General features: G+C 50.2%; 1 protein-coding gene across 2 annotated transcripts in view; it reads left to right on the forward strand.

The window, feature by feature from the left end:
• IGF2BP2 (insulin like growth factor 2 mRNA binding protein 2) overlaps window positions 1-15,296 on the forward strand; it is a 113,003-nt gene extending 97,707 nt beyond the window's left edge. For both annotated transcript variants that reach the window (XM_059730795.1, XM_059730796.1), the window contains 5 exons: window positions 6,526-6,642; window positions 9,384-9,458; window positions 10,503-10,634; window positions 12,203-12,316; window positions 13,277-15,296. In XM_059730795.1, the coding sequence (XP_059586778.1) occupies window positions 6,526-6,642; window positions 9,384-9,458; window positions 10,503-10,634; window positions 12,203-12,316; window positions 13,277-13,372 (534 nt within the window). In that variant the 3' untranslated portion in view covers window positions 13,373-15,296. The remainder of the gene's footprint in view (window positions 1-6,525; window positions 6,643-9,383; window positions 9,459-10,502; window positions 10,635-12,202; window positions 12,317-13,276) is intronic.
• Window positions 15,297-15,717: the final 421 nt, after the last annotated feature.

Here is a 15,717-nt window from a genome sequence, read left to right on the forward strand (position 1 = left end):
TTGTGGCTGTTTAGTCCAGACTGCGGCTTTGTTCCAGCTTAGTGTAACCCCTAGTGTAACCTGCCCTTGCCAGGAGCCATTGTGGTAGAGCTGAGGCAGAACATCTTCTGTAGCTGTTCAGATTAGTGTCCCTCAGCTTGGCTTCCCCTCCTACCAGTAAATGTGGATCCACACTGAAGCTCACGATGGGATAAGATCACAGCCTTGGCCAAAACAGGGGAACAACAGGCATTTGCAAACCCAACCTCTCATGCAGCCTGCTCTCGGCAAGGGGGTCCCGTGAACGAGGACAGTCGCAGTGTTTTCTTCAGGCTAGGGGATGTGATGTTTGTTCTGTAGGTGCTGTTTGTTTCTCTCTTGCTTCCATGCTATGGTGCTGTTGGGAGGCAGGAATGTAACGATGAGGGGGAGGTTAGCACGGAGACTCCCTTGTGAGGCTTTGCTGTGGGAGGTGCAGCCCCGCTTTCAGTAGTTCCTCTGGTGGGGGAGCAAACAGGGCACCTGGGGAGTCTTTGCTGCGGGGCTGCTGCAGCCAGCGTGTAACCGGCCAGTCCCCCAGCTGCAGCTACAAGAGCCTGTGCTGCTCAAGAGCGACAGCCATAGCACCTGCTGCCAGCATGCAGAGCCAAGGCTGTTACGACTTCACTCCCCCTTCTCCCTCCACCCCTGCCAAAGGCAACTAAAGGAGTTTATTATGCCTCTTTTGGGAGACCCTGACTGGTCAAGAGCAAGGCAGTACAGTTACCAGCTGCCAGTCCTAATGGATATGACCTGACCACCCCCTCTGTCCTGTAACTTTGCCTGTAGCATGGAGGACAGAGGCCATGTCCTGTTGCAGGTAGTTGTCGCGTCACTGACCCGTGCACAGCATTTTAAAATGCATCAATTATTGGTTTTAAACAACTAAATGTTGCACAGGGCCATGGAGAGGAACAGTGCAGGACAAATAGGGAAGACAGTGTCTCAGGCCAGCACTGTTGTCAGTGGTGAGAAATGCTTCTGGAAGATTCATTGGGAGTTTGATTGAAAAGTGGCAAGTCTATTGAGTATGAGCCAGAATCTGTGCTGATGTTGGTGGTGTACCAGTGTTGGCCATGGGTACCCAGAAAGCCAGGGCACTTGTGGCTTTAGAGCAAGCACATGGAACTGCCTCCACATAAGATCACTGAAATGAGGAGAAGCAGGGAAAAGTGAAGCCCATGCAGAGTAAGAACCATGCACTCTGGGGCTGCTCTTGCCACTTGCAAATGACATCTGTACTTTGACATATGACAGATAGACTGATCTGGCAGTCAGACCTGAGCTGGGATCTCATCAGCTGTGGCAGGGTGAGATCTCTGTCACTCCACCCCAGTGCAGGAGCGACACTGTGTTCCCTTCCAGCCCTTTCTCCTGCCCCCTCTCTTGCAGCCGTGCAGACTCTCTTCAGGAATTTGCAGCAGGGTGCTGATCTGGCCTGATGAGGAAGGCAGCCTGTCCTCACTGCCAACCCAGCCAGCCAGCCAGCCACAGCAGAGCACTGGGAGGGGAGCTCCCACACTGCTAGGAAGGATCTGAGCATCACATGCATGAGCAAGTGAAGAGCTATGCACAGCCTCGCAATTGCTGGTGTTGTGCTCATAGATCTGCTGTTCAGTAGCAACACTGAGCGTGAGTGTGGTGAGACATGGAATTAGGTGCGTGTCAGTACAAGGGAGCAGAGAGCTGAGTTGATCAATATGGCTTTTGCATTCTGATATCCTAGGTAAGTCATTTTGGTGGGGTAATCTGAGGATCAGTCAGGCAGGACCATTATTCGGCCTCCCAAGGACCTGGTGGAATGACATGGGAATGGCTGTGCATCTAGAGTCACTCAGTGCCATGACCAGCCATGGTTGCTGATACAGCAAATGACCTGGGGTACCTCTGGCAGGGATCATGATGTGTTCCTAGCTGCGTGTTCCTTATGCATCTCATAGCATCTCTGGGACTGGCAAGGTACATGATGGCTGTGCCTGAGGCAAGACAGGCTCCCTTGTCACACTGGTCTGCCCTGACCTTCACAGCCTCAGAGCCTTAAATGTCAAAGTGATCTTTTTGCAACCTTGTCATATGAAAGGTGAGTCATCGGTGGCAGTCCCTCGAAGTCAAGGATGACATCCGTCAGGCTTGATGGGTCTGTTGGTGACTGAGGAGCCTGATTTTGGATTTACATGTTTGTCAGCAATGGGGGCATGTTGTTGCATGGGTGAGTGGGATTTGCAGCCTCAGGTTGGTTGTCTTCTCCTTCCTTTGCCGCCACCTCAGTATCAAGTTTTGGGTCCTCGAGGTGACGTGCGCCTTTGTGGACCAGTTGGCATCACGCTGAACGGTCAGCAGCTTGCTTCTCCCAGCCATTGGTGTCGATGCCTCTGTGCTTGAGGGTGACCTTGAATGTGTCTTTGTATCATTTCCTTTGGCTGCCCTTTGTGTGTTGGTCAGTGGAGAGCTGAGAGAAGAGAATCTGGCGAGGGAGGCGGTTCTCGGACATCCAGACGTAGTGGCCTGTCCATCGGAGTTGATTTCTCAAGAGCAAGGCTTCGATGCTGGTGGACACAGCTTCGTGAAGCATTCTCGTGCTGGTCCAGCAATCCTCCCATTTGATCGCCAGGATTCGATGCCAGGTGGTCAGCACGACAGCCTTAAAAACCAGGACCTTCATCAACTTTCGAAGATCTCTATTTTCTAAGACACATTGTCACAGCTTGTAGAAAGCAGCACTGGCACAGTTGACCCGGTGCTGGACTTTTTCATTGATGATAGCCCATTGAAAGCGGTGGTTGCCAAGATATGGAAAGTGCTCCACGTACTCCAGAGCCTCCCTGTTTACGCAGATAGCGCAAGGGATGTTCAGCTGGCCTGGAGAGGGTTGGTGGAGAACCTTTGTTCAGGTTCTCCACCCTGACGGAAGCCTGTGCGTGGCACGTTTAGCGTGGGGACTTCAGTGCACAGTCAAGTCCACGTGGTCTTGGCAGTTGGTGGTCGGGTTCAGTGGCATGGTGAACCACAATGGCTGAGGCCACTTTTCCATTGCAGCCTTCTTCCACCTTCACAGCTGTTGGGGCCACAGCCTTCCTTCACCTGCTCCACTGCTGAGGACTTCTTAGATTACTCTTTGTCTGGAACCTCCCTCTCAACCTTACTGCCATGGGTAGTCCTACCAGGAGCATAACCTCCAGACAGCATCGCTCTCGGGGTCATTGGAACATGCAGACCTCTCCACCACAACAAGGTGATGATCCTTAGAGAGGGAAAGGTGAGTAGGGGGGAGTCTGAAGAGCAGGAGTCTGCTGCAACCAGGTTCAGAGAGTGCTGGTTTCCATGAGTCCCAGTCTTCTCAGTGCTGGGCATTTCAGATGGTGGATGACAGAAGTGTCATTTATACACCTGCGGTATGACATTTCCTATGAGGCATGACCCCACAGTGCTGAGAAATCCTGCTCACCTCAGGGCATCATTCATGGATAAGCTGGGAGACCAGGTCCAGGATCTGTAAGGAAACAATTATTTTTCCTGTTGCATCTTGTTGGTGCTAGTGGTGGCAGCCTTTCAACATGAGGATGACAGACTCCCGGTAAATATTTGGGAAGTCATCAGTGAGTCTGTAGATGACTAACGAGGTTGATCTGAGATCTGGATGTTTGAATGCAGATATGGCAAGTAGTTCAAGGAGGAAGGAAGAAATCCAAGTGATGTCAGGTGAGCTGTTTCCCTTGATATCTCTCATCTATGCTCAAAACCACTGGGGTGATTCAGTGCTTCAGTGTCACATTTCTTCAGATTGCCTTTCAAGGTGTCTTGGAATCTCTTCTTTTGCCCACCGCTACAGTAGCGACCATTGGTGAGCTGGGAGTATAAGGCCTGATTTGGGAGCCAGTTGTCTGGCATCCTTATGACATGTCCTGTCCAATGAAGCTGGTGCCATATAAACATGGCTTTGATGCCGGTGGTGGAGTCAGCTGGAACAGGCATTCATTCTTCTGTCCTTCCAGTTGATATGGAGGATTTTCCGAAGACATGTGTAGAATCACAGAACAGAGTGGCTGAAAAGGAGCCCCAGAGGTCACATCTAATCCAACCCCCTGCCTGAGGCAGGATCAGCTCTGTTCAAACCATATGGCTGATAGTAACATTACAGAGCTTTCAGGTGTTTCCAATATGTCATTCAAGTTTCACAACCATGCAACAAGGTGAGGATGGCAATATCCTGGTAGATAAGAGGTTTGATTGGGTCCCAATATCATGATCGTTAAAGACATGATTTCAGAGATGTCTAAAGGCAGCACTGGCAGATTTTATCCAGATTTTATGTTGAATAGTGTTGTCTATGTTTACTTTTTGGGAAAGGTGGCTACCCAGGTAGGGCAGTCTCTAAGGATTGACCTCTGATTCTAACAAGTGGAGGAGCAGCTGGTTGGTTTGCATGGGTTGGTAAAGGATCTTGATTTTCATTAAGCTGGCAGTGAGTCCAAACATTTCATACACTTCACAGAAGCAGACAAGTGTGACCTGAAGCTTTTCCATTGCGTGGGTGCACATTACAATTGTCAGCGTGTTAAGTTTCAGTGATGGATTTGCTGGTTTTCGTGGATTTGGAACATAACCAGTTGATGTTAAAGAGATGCCCATCTGGGCGATACTGGATGCTGACCCCAGATGAAAGTCTGTATCACAGTTATTCCACATCTCATTGCTGATGTGGCATCTTGATGTGTTTCTTTCTATCATGTGCCCTGTTTGACTTCTTTGAGCTGCTATGGTAAAGTAGAGCCAGATGAAGGCATCCAGGAGAGTTTTGTCACTGATTTCAAAGGAGCCAGATTGGATTCTCCCTCTCCTGGTTGACTTCTCTGAGTGTGTATCTAAAATAAAGCCTGTGCAGGGACCAGTTCTTCTGAGACTGCTGTCTCTCAGTTGTGTACAATGAGTATGTGGCTTAATGGGTTGTGTGCCTACTAGTATTATATTTTGGTACTGTCAGAGATGGGGGCATAGGCAATCCAGGTCAGTGGTTAGGACAGAATTGAAAGCTGGGGATTTGAACCAGAACCAAAGTCCAAAGAGCAAGCCAAGATCAGGGGCCACCCATGAGGAATCTGAGAGGAAGACAGAGGGTAAGTCCAAGCTAAGGATAAGGCTGGGGCTGGGGGAAAGATTCAACTTTGGCATGGACCCTCAAGGAAACTTTGATCAGACACTGGCTATGAACCTACCCAGCCCTTTTGTGGCTGGCTCTGAAGAATAGATGTCACAGAGGAGCAGGTTTAATGCAGGGCATGCTTCAAACAGGTTATGTGCTAAGCCTGCAGTTATGCAGATACACTGATACTTGGCCATAATCGCAAACACCTTTCCCCCTTGAAAGGTTGCCAAGCACTTTAACAAACCAGTGAACTTAGGTAGCTGGCCTTTTCAGTTAACCTTGCAAGGGGGTATAGTTATCTTCAGTTATCTGATAGTTATCAGAGCCATTAACTAGTCAAGCCCCCCACCCCCCCCTCCAGCCAACTCAGTGCCTCATTTCATCCTGACTGGTGCTGAGTAGTCCTATTGCTGCTAGCTGTAGGTGTGCAGCCCCAGGTCCTTCCTTGCTGCAAGTGTCTTTAGTGCAGGGCAGCATGACCTGGGACTGTCCCACCTGCAGGCATGTCCTGTAAGCAGATGCACAGTGACAGGGCCTCTCAAGTATTTCTCGTCTCCTGGGGCCATGCTGGCAGGAGGGGAACACGCTGTCCAAGCATTCTCTCCAGATCTTCTAAAACTTCTTCGGCAAACCTTGCTTTGGCTTCACAGGTAGGGGGCTGAGACTCCCGTCCCCAAGCTAGGTTTAAAGAGGTTTTTTAAAGCCGAGAATCCTGGACACCAGCTCAAGGGGGCAGCCTCAGCTTGTCGTAGCTCTGTGAAGGGCCTTTACCTCCATGTCTTCCTGGCTGCCTTGGTGCCAAGATCAGGAATTTTCTGCTGCAGCTCATGCACAAGTCTTGGGTGTGCTGTCAGAGTCAGCACGGTGCTGGTTAGGAGTCAGCCTGGATGCTTAAAATAGCCCCTTTGGCCCTCACTCCACATGCTTCATTCTTGGTGGCTCTGAGCACTGGGGGCAGCAGAAGAGGTTCACATGGCTGTGTGGATGGAGGTTGTTTGCTCACCTGCCTTCCAGGTTGCAGCGGTGCTCTTTCCTGCACTGTCAGTCCATGCATTACACCATGCCTGCAGATCCCCTGCCTCTCTGCAGCAGCTCTGTGCCCTCCATGGGTTGCCTGTCCCCTTAAAAAATCGCAGGGTGGATTCAGACACGTAGGTACCCAAATAGGATGTGGTATCTCTGACATCCAAGTCTTTATAACCAGCCAACATGCAGAGGTTGTTGCTCCCACAGAGAGCTGCTGCGTACATTGGAGGAACCCTTGAACCATACGTTTCCTCCCCGCCCCCCCGGTGGTGGGGAAAGCTCAAGTCCTTCATTTTCCTGTCCCTGAAATGCCTTTTTGTCATGTCTCTCCCTCCCAGCTACCGGAACAGGAGGTTGTGAATTTATTCATCCCGACACAGGCCGTGGGTGCCATTATTGGGAAGAAGGGCCAACACATTAAACAGCTGGCAAGATTTGCTGGAGCCTCTATTAAGGTAAAGAAGCATGAGCTTGTGGTCACCTTCCCCTCCCTGTGCTGCCTGTCTTGCAGCACCCTGCAGGAACTCCAGATGGGTCTGTACATCTTCTGTTGCATTAAGATTGAGCCCAGCAAGGTCATGAAAGAATTGGTGTGCTGGGACAGGGTGTTCTCATTTCAGCCAAGTGTGCAAGTGTGATGTGTGGTGTCATGCAGTTGTAGCCCCCAGGTTGGAGCACAGATGTATCTCCCTTGTAGTTTGGAAGCTCTCTGGTAATCCCATGCTTTAGGGCAGGGCTGTTCACTTCATGGCCCATGGGGTTAATATGTGGCCCCAGGCTTCCAGTCTGGGCACTGCTACCCCCCAACACTCCAGCAGTTTCTGCCACCGCAGTCCTCAGGCTCCCCCTCCATTCTCTGGCTTGCACTGCCTGACCTCACCCTGGCAGTGGGGTTGAGAGAACCTGCAGCTGTGAGGCTCAAGGGGACCCCATGTAGCATAGCACAGGTTGCCAGTATGGTACAGTATGGGGTGCAGTGGGAGAGAATCACATGGTGCGGGGATGCTGGGATGCAGTAACTCTGGAGTTGGACAGTCCTGCTGATCACTTGTTGGGGCCAGGAGGGGATTTTTTTCCCTCCCAAAGGAAGCAGGTACCTCACCTTCCTCTGAAGCACTGGGACACAGCTGTGGCTGGAGGATTTTGCCTCAGCGTCCTGATGCTCCTGCCAGTTAGAAGATTCAAGGCCTTTCTGGTTTTATGCCCTGCTCAGCATCAAACCAGTTGCTAGATTTGGGCTCAGGAAGGAATTTGGTCCCGAGGTCACATTAGCCAGGCCTGTGGGGTGCTGTGGTTTCTCCTGCAGTATAGGTCTTGTTCTGTTCCAGGATCCTCTGAACATGCATTGACCAGTTATTTCCATGTCTGGCATGGTTATAAAGGAGCATGGACAGTTATGGCAGAGCAGGGAGGGTACCAACATGCATGCCCACCTGGAACTGAATGGTACTTGGAGGGTACTTGCATACGCCAGTCAGGCTGGATTTTCTAGAGCAGCCTGACAGCCAGGTGGAGAGCTCCATCTGTGTGTTCCCTGCTGTCCAGCCCTCTTTCTAGCTTGGGAGCAGGTTTTGCTCTCATTGCCCACCACTGTCAGGTAGGAGGTAGGTACTGATCCCTTTAGGCCCCTGCTCCCAGGAAGACCCAGTATCAAGGGGCACAAAATGCAATACCCGCTCGTTGAATTGCTTTGCAAACTGTTCCTCCCTGGTGCTGGGTGTATTCTGCTCACTGCCAGCCAGACCCTGAGGGCGAAACAAGCCAAGCCTCTGGGTGCAGCCTTCAGTCTCCTATGAGGAATGGGCTTCTTCTATAGGCTTTGTCTGTTGAACAAAGGTTGGCAGTGGGGACTGCCCCCTTCCACTAGCATACAGCCCTTGAAAGAGCGAGAGAGAAAGAGGTGCTGTTTGCCCATTTCCCTTCACTGACCATCCCAGTTTTCAGTGTCCAGAGATCAAATGCTTTCCATCCACAGCTAACCTCCCACTCGTGTAAACATACAAACACGTGTGTGTGCCACATGTGAAGCAGGTTGGGGCCCAGGAAAGCTGCTGGCTGCTATGTACCAGGTAGCTGATACTCTTGCGCAGCAGCTCTGGGATGCAGAGAGATGCTTGTGCACGCATATGGACCTGGACACACACACACACACTCGCACGCAGCCACGCAGGGGGCCACCATGGGATGGGTCAGGTAGTGTGTCCCCCATGAGGGGGCTGAGTCAGGTTGTGGTGTGTTCTGAGCAATAAAGCTGGTCTCTCAGCATGAGTTGTAAGCAAACTTAGAAATCTTCCCTTATTTAGGGCATTGTGAGTAGCACAACAAACGCAATTGGGCTGTCTCCTTGTTTTCTTTTTGAGACAGCAGCACTGGTAGGTTTTGTTTCTGCAAACACTGCTCACCATGAACAGTAGCCCAGTTCATTTCCCCCTGAGATCAGTGGGAGATCATCCTTCTCCCTGAATTCAGTAGAAGCCAAGAGGTTGCACAGCTGACCACACATCGCAACCTAGAATCATAGAAAATGGGGGTTGGAAGGGACTTCAAAAGGTCATATCTAGTCCAACCACCTGCTCAAAGTAGGACCATCCCTAACTAGATCATCCCAGCTGAGACTGTCTATCCAGGTCTTAAAAGCCTCCAAGGATGCAGATTCCACAACCTCCCTGGGTAACCTGTTCTAGGGCTTTACTACCCTCCTCATGAGAGAATTTTTCCTAATATCTAACCTCAAATTCCCTTACTGCAACTTGAGCCCATTGCTCCTTGTTCCATCATCTGCCACCACTGAGAACAGTCCAGCTCCATCCTCTTTGCAACCACCCTTCAGGTAGTTGAAGGCTGCTATTCACCTCCCCCTGCTCCCCCTCTCCCCACAGTATTCTCTTCTCTTGACAGAACAGGTACCCTATTCCAGTGCTTCACTACTCTCTTTGTGAGGGTAGTAATTTATGTCTAAGTTTGTCTGGAGGGAAATGGCATTTGTTGCTCAGCTTCAGTTCAGCACCACTCAAGACTGTTATCAGGCTTTCAAAACCCCAGGAGGGACTTCTCTGCACTCACTACATGCCTGCACTCTTGATCCTTAGGCTTGAGAGGGCCCATGGCTGGGACACCCCTGTGGGTGGATGCTGGGGCTGGGAGGCATCACTGGGGCTGTCCTCATGCATCACACTTTCCTTTCTGTTGCTGGCAGATCGCCCCAGCAGAAGGGCCAGATGCCAGTGAGAGGATGGTCATCATCACTGGGCCACCGGAAGCCCAGTTCAAGGTCAGTGCAATGCAGGCACTTGTGGAGAGGGGTGTTCATGATCTGTGGCTTTGTACAGTGTATCCCAGAGCTCAAATTTTCACAGGCCTGGAGAAGCCAGGGAAAACTGCCCAGATGTTGAGTTTAGCTCTGAAAACTTTGGGTCAGCCCCTCCCCTGGCAGTTGGCTCTAGAGGCAGTGAGAGGTGGGGAAACTCCTACAGCCTGGGAGATAAGGGATCTGAGTCCCAGGCTGTGGCAGGCCTGTGCTCCCACAGCTAGACTGGCAGTGGTACCCAAGCTTGATGGTTTAAAGCCAGCTTGAGCAGGTCTGTGAACCAGAAAGGTCAAGACTGAGCAGCAGGAAATCCAGACTCAGGTGGCAGCTCTAGGAGAGTGTTTGCAGTGCAGGAGGCACCTGCCTGGCTAGAGCTGATTTTTGTCTCTGGCTGTGGGTGCCCAAACTCTGCCCTTGCTGGTCAATGCTGGCTGGCATACCATACCTACCTGAGCTGCCAGTCTCCCCACCCATTGCCTTAGGGACCCAGGGGAGCTGGTTCAGGACAGAGGTCTTCAGTAGGGCAGAGTTTCACGGGGTGTCACAGTGCCTCAGCACCTTTCAGGACTTTCTCCCAGAAGCCCAAGTCCCTTTGGGCATCTTGGCCTCCCCATCTAGCCAAGCCAAGTGGAAAGCAGTATTGGTGCGGGCTGGGGATGAGGCCCAGAGATGCTAAGGGCAGGATTTCCCCAGGTGCCCAGCACCCAGGAGCTGCAGCTTTGAAAAACCGGGCCCCTTCAGGTAGCTGCTGAGGTCTGAGCACTTCTACGGTATGGCCCAATCTCACATACAGCATAGGACAACTGAAAATTGATGTTGTCTTCAGAGTCCCAGCCCAGTGCTGCCCACTAGTCCACTCTTCCACCTATCCAATGTGGACAAATAGGTTGACATCCACCATGACAGGGGCCAAGATCCACTCTCTCCCTGCCCCTCGGACACAGGCGTACCACTGTGGGGCCTAGTGTCAAATGCTCCAGTAATTTACTGCCTGCTCTTCCTTTCCAGGCCCAGGGCCGAATATTTGGAAAACTGAAAGAAGAAAACTTCTTTAACCCGAAAGAAGAGGTGAAGCTTGAAGCCCACATCAAGGTGCCTTCCTCTGCAGCCGGCCGCGTGATAGGCAAAGGTGGCAAAACGGTACGTCGGCCTGCCAGCACAGAGTGGCAAGCCCAAGCAGGGGCTGTGGGAGATGGGGCACCACACAGACACTAAGGTTTGTGTTAGGCTGTTCCACCTCTCACACACGGTATCAGCTCTGACTGTATACCCTGCTTGGGCTGTGGGAGGTGCCCCAGCTGCTTCAGTCAGACAAACAGCAACCGGGGCTGCTACGTTCAGAGGGAGAAATGGATCCATCCTAGCCAAGAGTTCGGGAACTAGGAATTTTGTCTCAAGCTGTGATCTGGTCATCCCCTAGGTGAAACAGGATTCTGGCTGTAGTTCTTCCTCACTCCTTTCCCCAATCCTGGACTCTCCCAAGAAGCTGAGTTCTGGGCTGCAGCACATGTAGTAGCATCACCCACTCCAGAGCTAGGCAGTGTGGCTGCTTTCGTGGCCTTTTCCACTAAAGTCTGTGCCAAAACCTTATACCCTCAATTCATCCCAGCATTGTGCAGATGCTGTGCATCTTCCAGGGGGATGGTGCGGGGGCCTGGCAGTGCCATCTTCAGGCATGGAGAAGGCAACAGTATAAGAATGATGAACAGTGGTGATCTCACGCATACTTGCAAAGACCAGTGTATCCATGGCTCTCCGAGGGCTTTCTGGGGAGCAGGTGAGCATTGGAAGAAAAGATAACAAAAGCAAAGGACATGTCTGGGCTCAGTCAGGGATGGTTGCAGGCTTTGCAGCTGGGCCTCCAACCAGTTCTCTTTATCAGGAGGGAAGTTAAAGGTCTACTCAAACCCCTGGTTGACAGATCAACCCGAATCGCATTCTCCCTAGCAACATTCAGCTTCATGCAAACCGGCATAAAAACCCATGGGCATTTTCCAGCAATGGCAAGAAATTGACACCAGCTTGCAGCCTCATCCAGAATCCATGCTGGTCCCTGAGCCGCAGCCCATGGTTCCAGCTTTTGCTGGGTATTAGTATGAATGGCCTCACTCTGTCCCAGACACAAGAAACATGCTGACTTCTTCCCTGGACTTGCTGGCCACATGGTGGCACTGTCGAGCCATTAGTCATAGTGCTATGCCTTCTAGGGTAGCATCCTTCATTAGAGAGGGGATGATGTGCTTATGTCCCATCCAACTGGGACCCACAAGTGGCCCCAGTAGTGGAGTTGATCCTGTTTAGCTTTTCAGGGCTCTGAACACACACATGTGTGCAAGTGCCTAGAGGAAAGCTCAACTAAGTAGGTTTTGCACAGAAACTGCACACAGCCAACACTTCTTCCATCTGTTGCTGTCCAGGCCATAGGACCCTGAGCCTCTATATATGGACCATTGCCCTGGACTATGCCTCGCATGCCCCTAGGGAACCCTGCATAACAGGGCACAGTTCACGGGAGGGACACTGCCTTTCCAAAACCTCCCACAAAAACCAGAACTGACCTCAGCCAGCTCTGCTGCTGTTGGGACTGCCAGGGCTGCACTCTCAGACTCAGCCATAGCACATGAAAGCACAGACAAGGCTCATAGTTCAGTGCGAGCACCATGGGGAAGGACCCTTGGTGAGGTTCATACAAGCTGCTTCTCTTACAGGTGAATGAACTGCAGAACTTAACAAGTGCGGAAGTTATTGTCCCACGTGACCAAACTCCTGATGAGAACGAGGAAGTCATTGTTAAAATCATCGGGCATTTTTTTGCCAGTCAGGTACAGCTGTTTGATTCTTTTTTTTTTTTTTTTTTTTTTGGGGGGGGGGGGGGGGGGGAAACACACACTATTTAATTCCAAAGAAGGAATCTGTCAGACCCTGGGCAGCCTGGATCAAGTCTTTATTCTCCATACACATCCCTTGTCCTTATCCCTGTCATAGAAGTATGGAATCTCTGGCTTCTTATAGGCACTAAGCAGTCATTGAGTCACAGAATCATAGACAATGGGGGTTGGAAGGGACCTCAGGAAGTCATCTAGTCCAACCTCAGGAGGTCATCTAGTCGGGACTCAAAGCAGACCAGCCCCAACTAGATCATCCCACCTAATGCTTTGTCTAGCTGGGTCTTAAAAACCTCCAAGGATGGAGATTCTACCACCTCTTGTAGAGTCAGAGAGTAGGGCTGGAAGGGACCTCCATAGGTCATCTAGTCCAACTCCCTGCCTAAGGCAGGATCACCCCTATCCAAACCATCCCATCCCATTCCATCCCATACCATACCCAAACCATCATCTAAATTCTACATACCTGGTCTTCTACCATCAACCAGTTTCAAGGCATGTAGCTTGGTGCAGTCACTAGAGGCCCCACACATTGGAGGCCCCTGCTACCATCTGCAAGTGAACAGCTGTATTGTAGTGACACCAAAGTTCCTTAGCCATTTTTAAATAAGTTACAGTTCTAGGAACATTGCCTATGTTGGAAGCAAAGTTGGCTGCATTAGGGAGTGTGGACACCCCTGCAGATGGTTGCCCCAAGCAGTGGCTCAGGATGTAAAGTAGGAGAAGGCCAAAGGGCCTCGCAGTAGGGGGAGGTCAGCCCATGAAAAGCATGTTCAGTTCCACCTACCAGTTCCCCATGCAAGCACCTGGCACAGGCTGGGGGGCTCAGACCTAGCCCAGCAGAGCCTGGGGGAGCTGATTGTGTCTTGACCGCTACCTCTCTCACTTTGTCCACAGACTGCACAGCGCAAGATCAGGGAAATCGTACAGCACGTGAAACAGCAGGAGCAGAAACACGCTCAGGGGGCCCCTTCCTCACACCGTAGCAAGTGAGGCTCCCACAGTGCCAGCCAGCAACAACTGATGAATGTAGCCCTTCCAACACCTGACGGAACGACAGATTGGGGAGCAAACCAAAGACCATCCTGAGGCATGACAGTCTGCCCAAGGCTGGGCTCTGCAGAGGACTCAGTGCGTGGGGAGGGGAGGGGTTCAGATCCATTCACAATGAAGAAGCCGCACAGCGGGGCAGGGCAGCCTGCCCCATCCCGGGCTCTGCAGACTCTTCCAATCCACAGCCTCCATGTTACTCTATTCACTACCGACGCTATCCCTTTAGTTGGACTAACATAGGCAGAGATTTTTGAAACCAACCTCTTGACAACTCTTGTAGGAACCCTTCTCTGTACATGTATGTACATACTAGATGAGAAGATTTTACGTTGCGGGGTCCGCAGTGCACACAGCAGCATTCGCAGTATTAATATATTTTAGAATTAATATATCAATAACTAAACTAACTCCGATTTAATTTTTTTTTTTTAAAGGAAAAGGTTAATTTTTTTATTTTTAATTTTGTATTTGTTTTCTTTGGGAGGGGTGTTTTCATTTTTGGGTTTTTTTTTTTTTTTTTTTTTTTTTTTTTTTTTTTAGAAGAAGCAGACTTTTCTAGACATCTGAGGAAAGAACCTAGTATATTTGGATCTCTAACCTACAGTAGACTGGAGCTTTAGGATTGCCAGCAGCAAAATTCAAGGTGGGTAAGCAGTGGCGATTTCTCAAAGGGCGTTAGGAAGAGCAGCACGAGCCATGTGCCGTTTGGAGTGCCTGTCTGTGCCAACAGAAGGGATACCGTCTCTTAAAAGAGGAATCTCTCTCTCTCTCTCTCTCTCTCTCTCTCTCTCTCTCTTTTCCCTCTGTCTCTCTTTCTCTCTCCAGCTCACTCACTCTTTTCTTGTTGCTTCACGGATACCGAACTGGTTTTGCATCCTGTCCTTTTTCCTCTCTCCTGCTCTCTCTTTTGCTCTCTCTCAGTTCCACTGTCATCAAACCAGTGCTCTAAGCAACACACCGCAGAAAACAGAAACACCCAGCCACAACTTCCACTTTGGTTATCAACAGCCCACGTCACCATGGTACCTGTTCTAGCATTTTGGAAAAAAACCCCAACCAAACCCAACACACACACACACACACACACACACATGAAACCGCAATACCCCCCGCCCCACCTGAGACTAGCCAAGTTTAGTCTTCATCCTTCCCACGAGGACACTGCCACCAGGATCAGGGAAAAGTTGCGTCTTTCTCCTCTATTTTTTTTGTTAACCGGGGGATGGGAGGCAAGGGGAATTAAAACAGTCATTGACAAGAGGTTGTTGGCCCAGGGTCTGAAAATTGCAAATTTTGTTAAAAGAAGAAAAACACACACACGCAGACACACACACATAAAAAGAAAAAAAAACTACCTCAGGTGTTTTTGTACCTCAGCACCTTGCTCTTGTGTTTCCCTTTTAGAGATTTTGTATGCCTTGTAAAACTGATAGTTGGAGCATTTTTTTATTTTTTTAATAAAAACGAGTTGGAAAAAAAAAATCTAGACCAAGTCAGCTGCGAGGCAGGCGGGAGAAAGCACCCACCCAAGCGTGCATCGATTCTTCTGTACTCTCTTTCTGCGAGCTGAGCGCCAATGGCCTTTCCTTTGGATAAATCTTGAAAAAAAAAAAGTTTATAAAAAAAAAAAAAAAAGAAAAGAAAAAATGCTGATAAAAAAGACAAAACAGAGAGAGAAAGGATTGGAGAAGAACTCCTGAGTTTTGATAGGGTACACGCCATTAGAAGTTTCTACGCTAAGGGATGAACATGTACTGGTTTACGTGAACATACCATTGTACCAACAGACTGCAATGCCAGTTTCCTCTACTGCAAACAGTGTTATGTGAAAAAAAAAGAAAAGAAATATATCCAGCTAACCAGAGCCTGATCTTGGTATTTATTTTGTTTTGTTTAAGCGGCTAGGACAGTGATGGTGGATACGTGTAGGCCACCAGCCTGGCTGTGGGTGGGGGTGATGGACCATGATGAGGTGGGTGAGGCTTCTCATCTGACTCCATTCCTGACTGGGGCCATATACCCTACCTAGGCCAGGCAGCCAAAAGCCCCAAGAGAAGAGCCACAACATGCTCCAAAAGCAGGTGGCAGTAGGAGGGGTAGAAAATGGGTTGTGCCACAGCTTTGGGGTGCTCTGTGCGGCTTTGACCCCCCAACAGAGATGTGTGGAGGACCAAGTCAACAGCTTTCTGGGTGTTTCGGAAGAAGGGAGCCATTTGGGACACCCTAAAAGGCTGAGTTTTGGACATTTTTTTAGCCAATAGAGAAATAAAAAAAAAGTTTTGGCT

Source organism: Alligator mississippiensis, chromosome 7 (assembly GCF_030867095.1).
Source record: "Alligator mississippiensis isolate rAllMis1 chromosome 7, rAllMis1, whole genome shotgun sequence".
NCBI classification, from domain to species: Eukaryota; Metazoa; Chordata; order Crocodylia; family Alligatoridae; genus Alligator; species Alligator mississippiensis.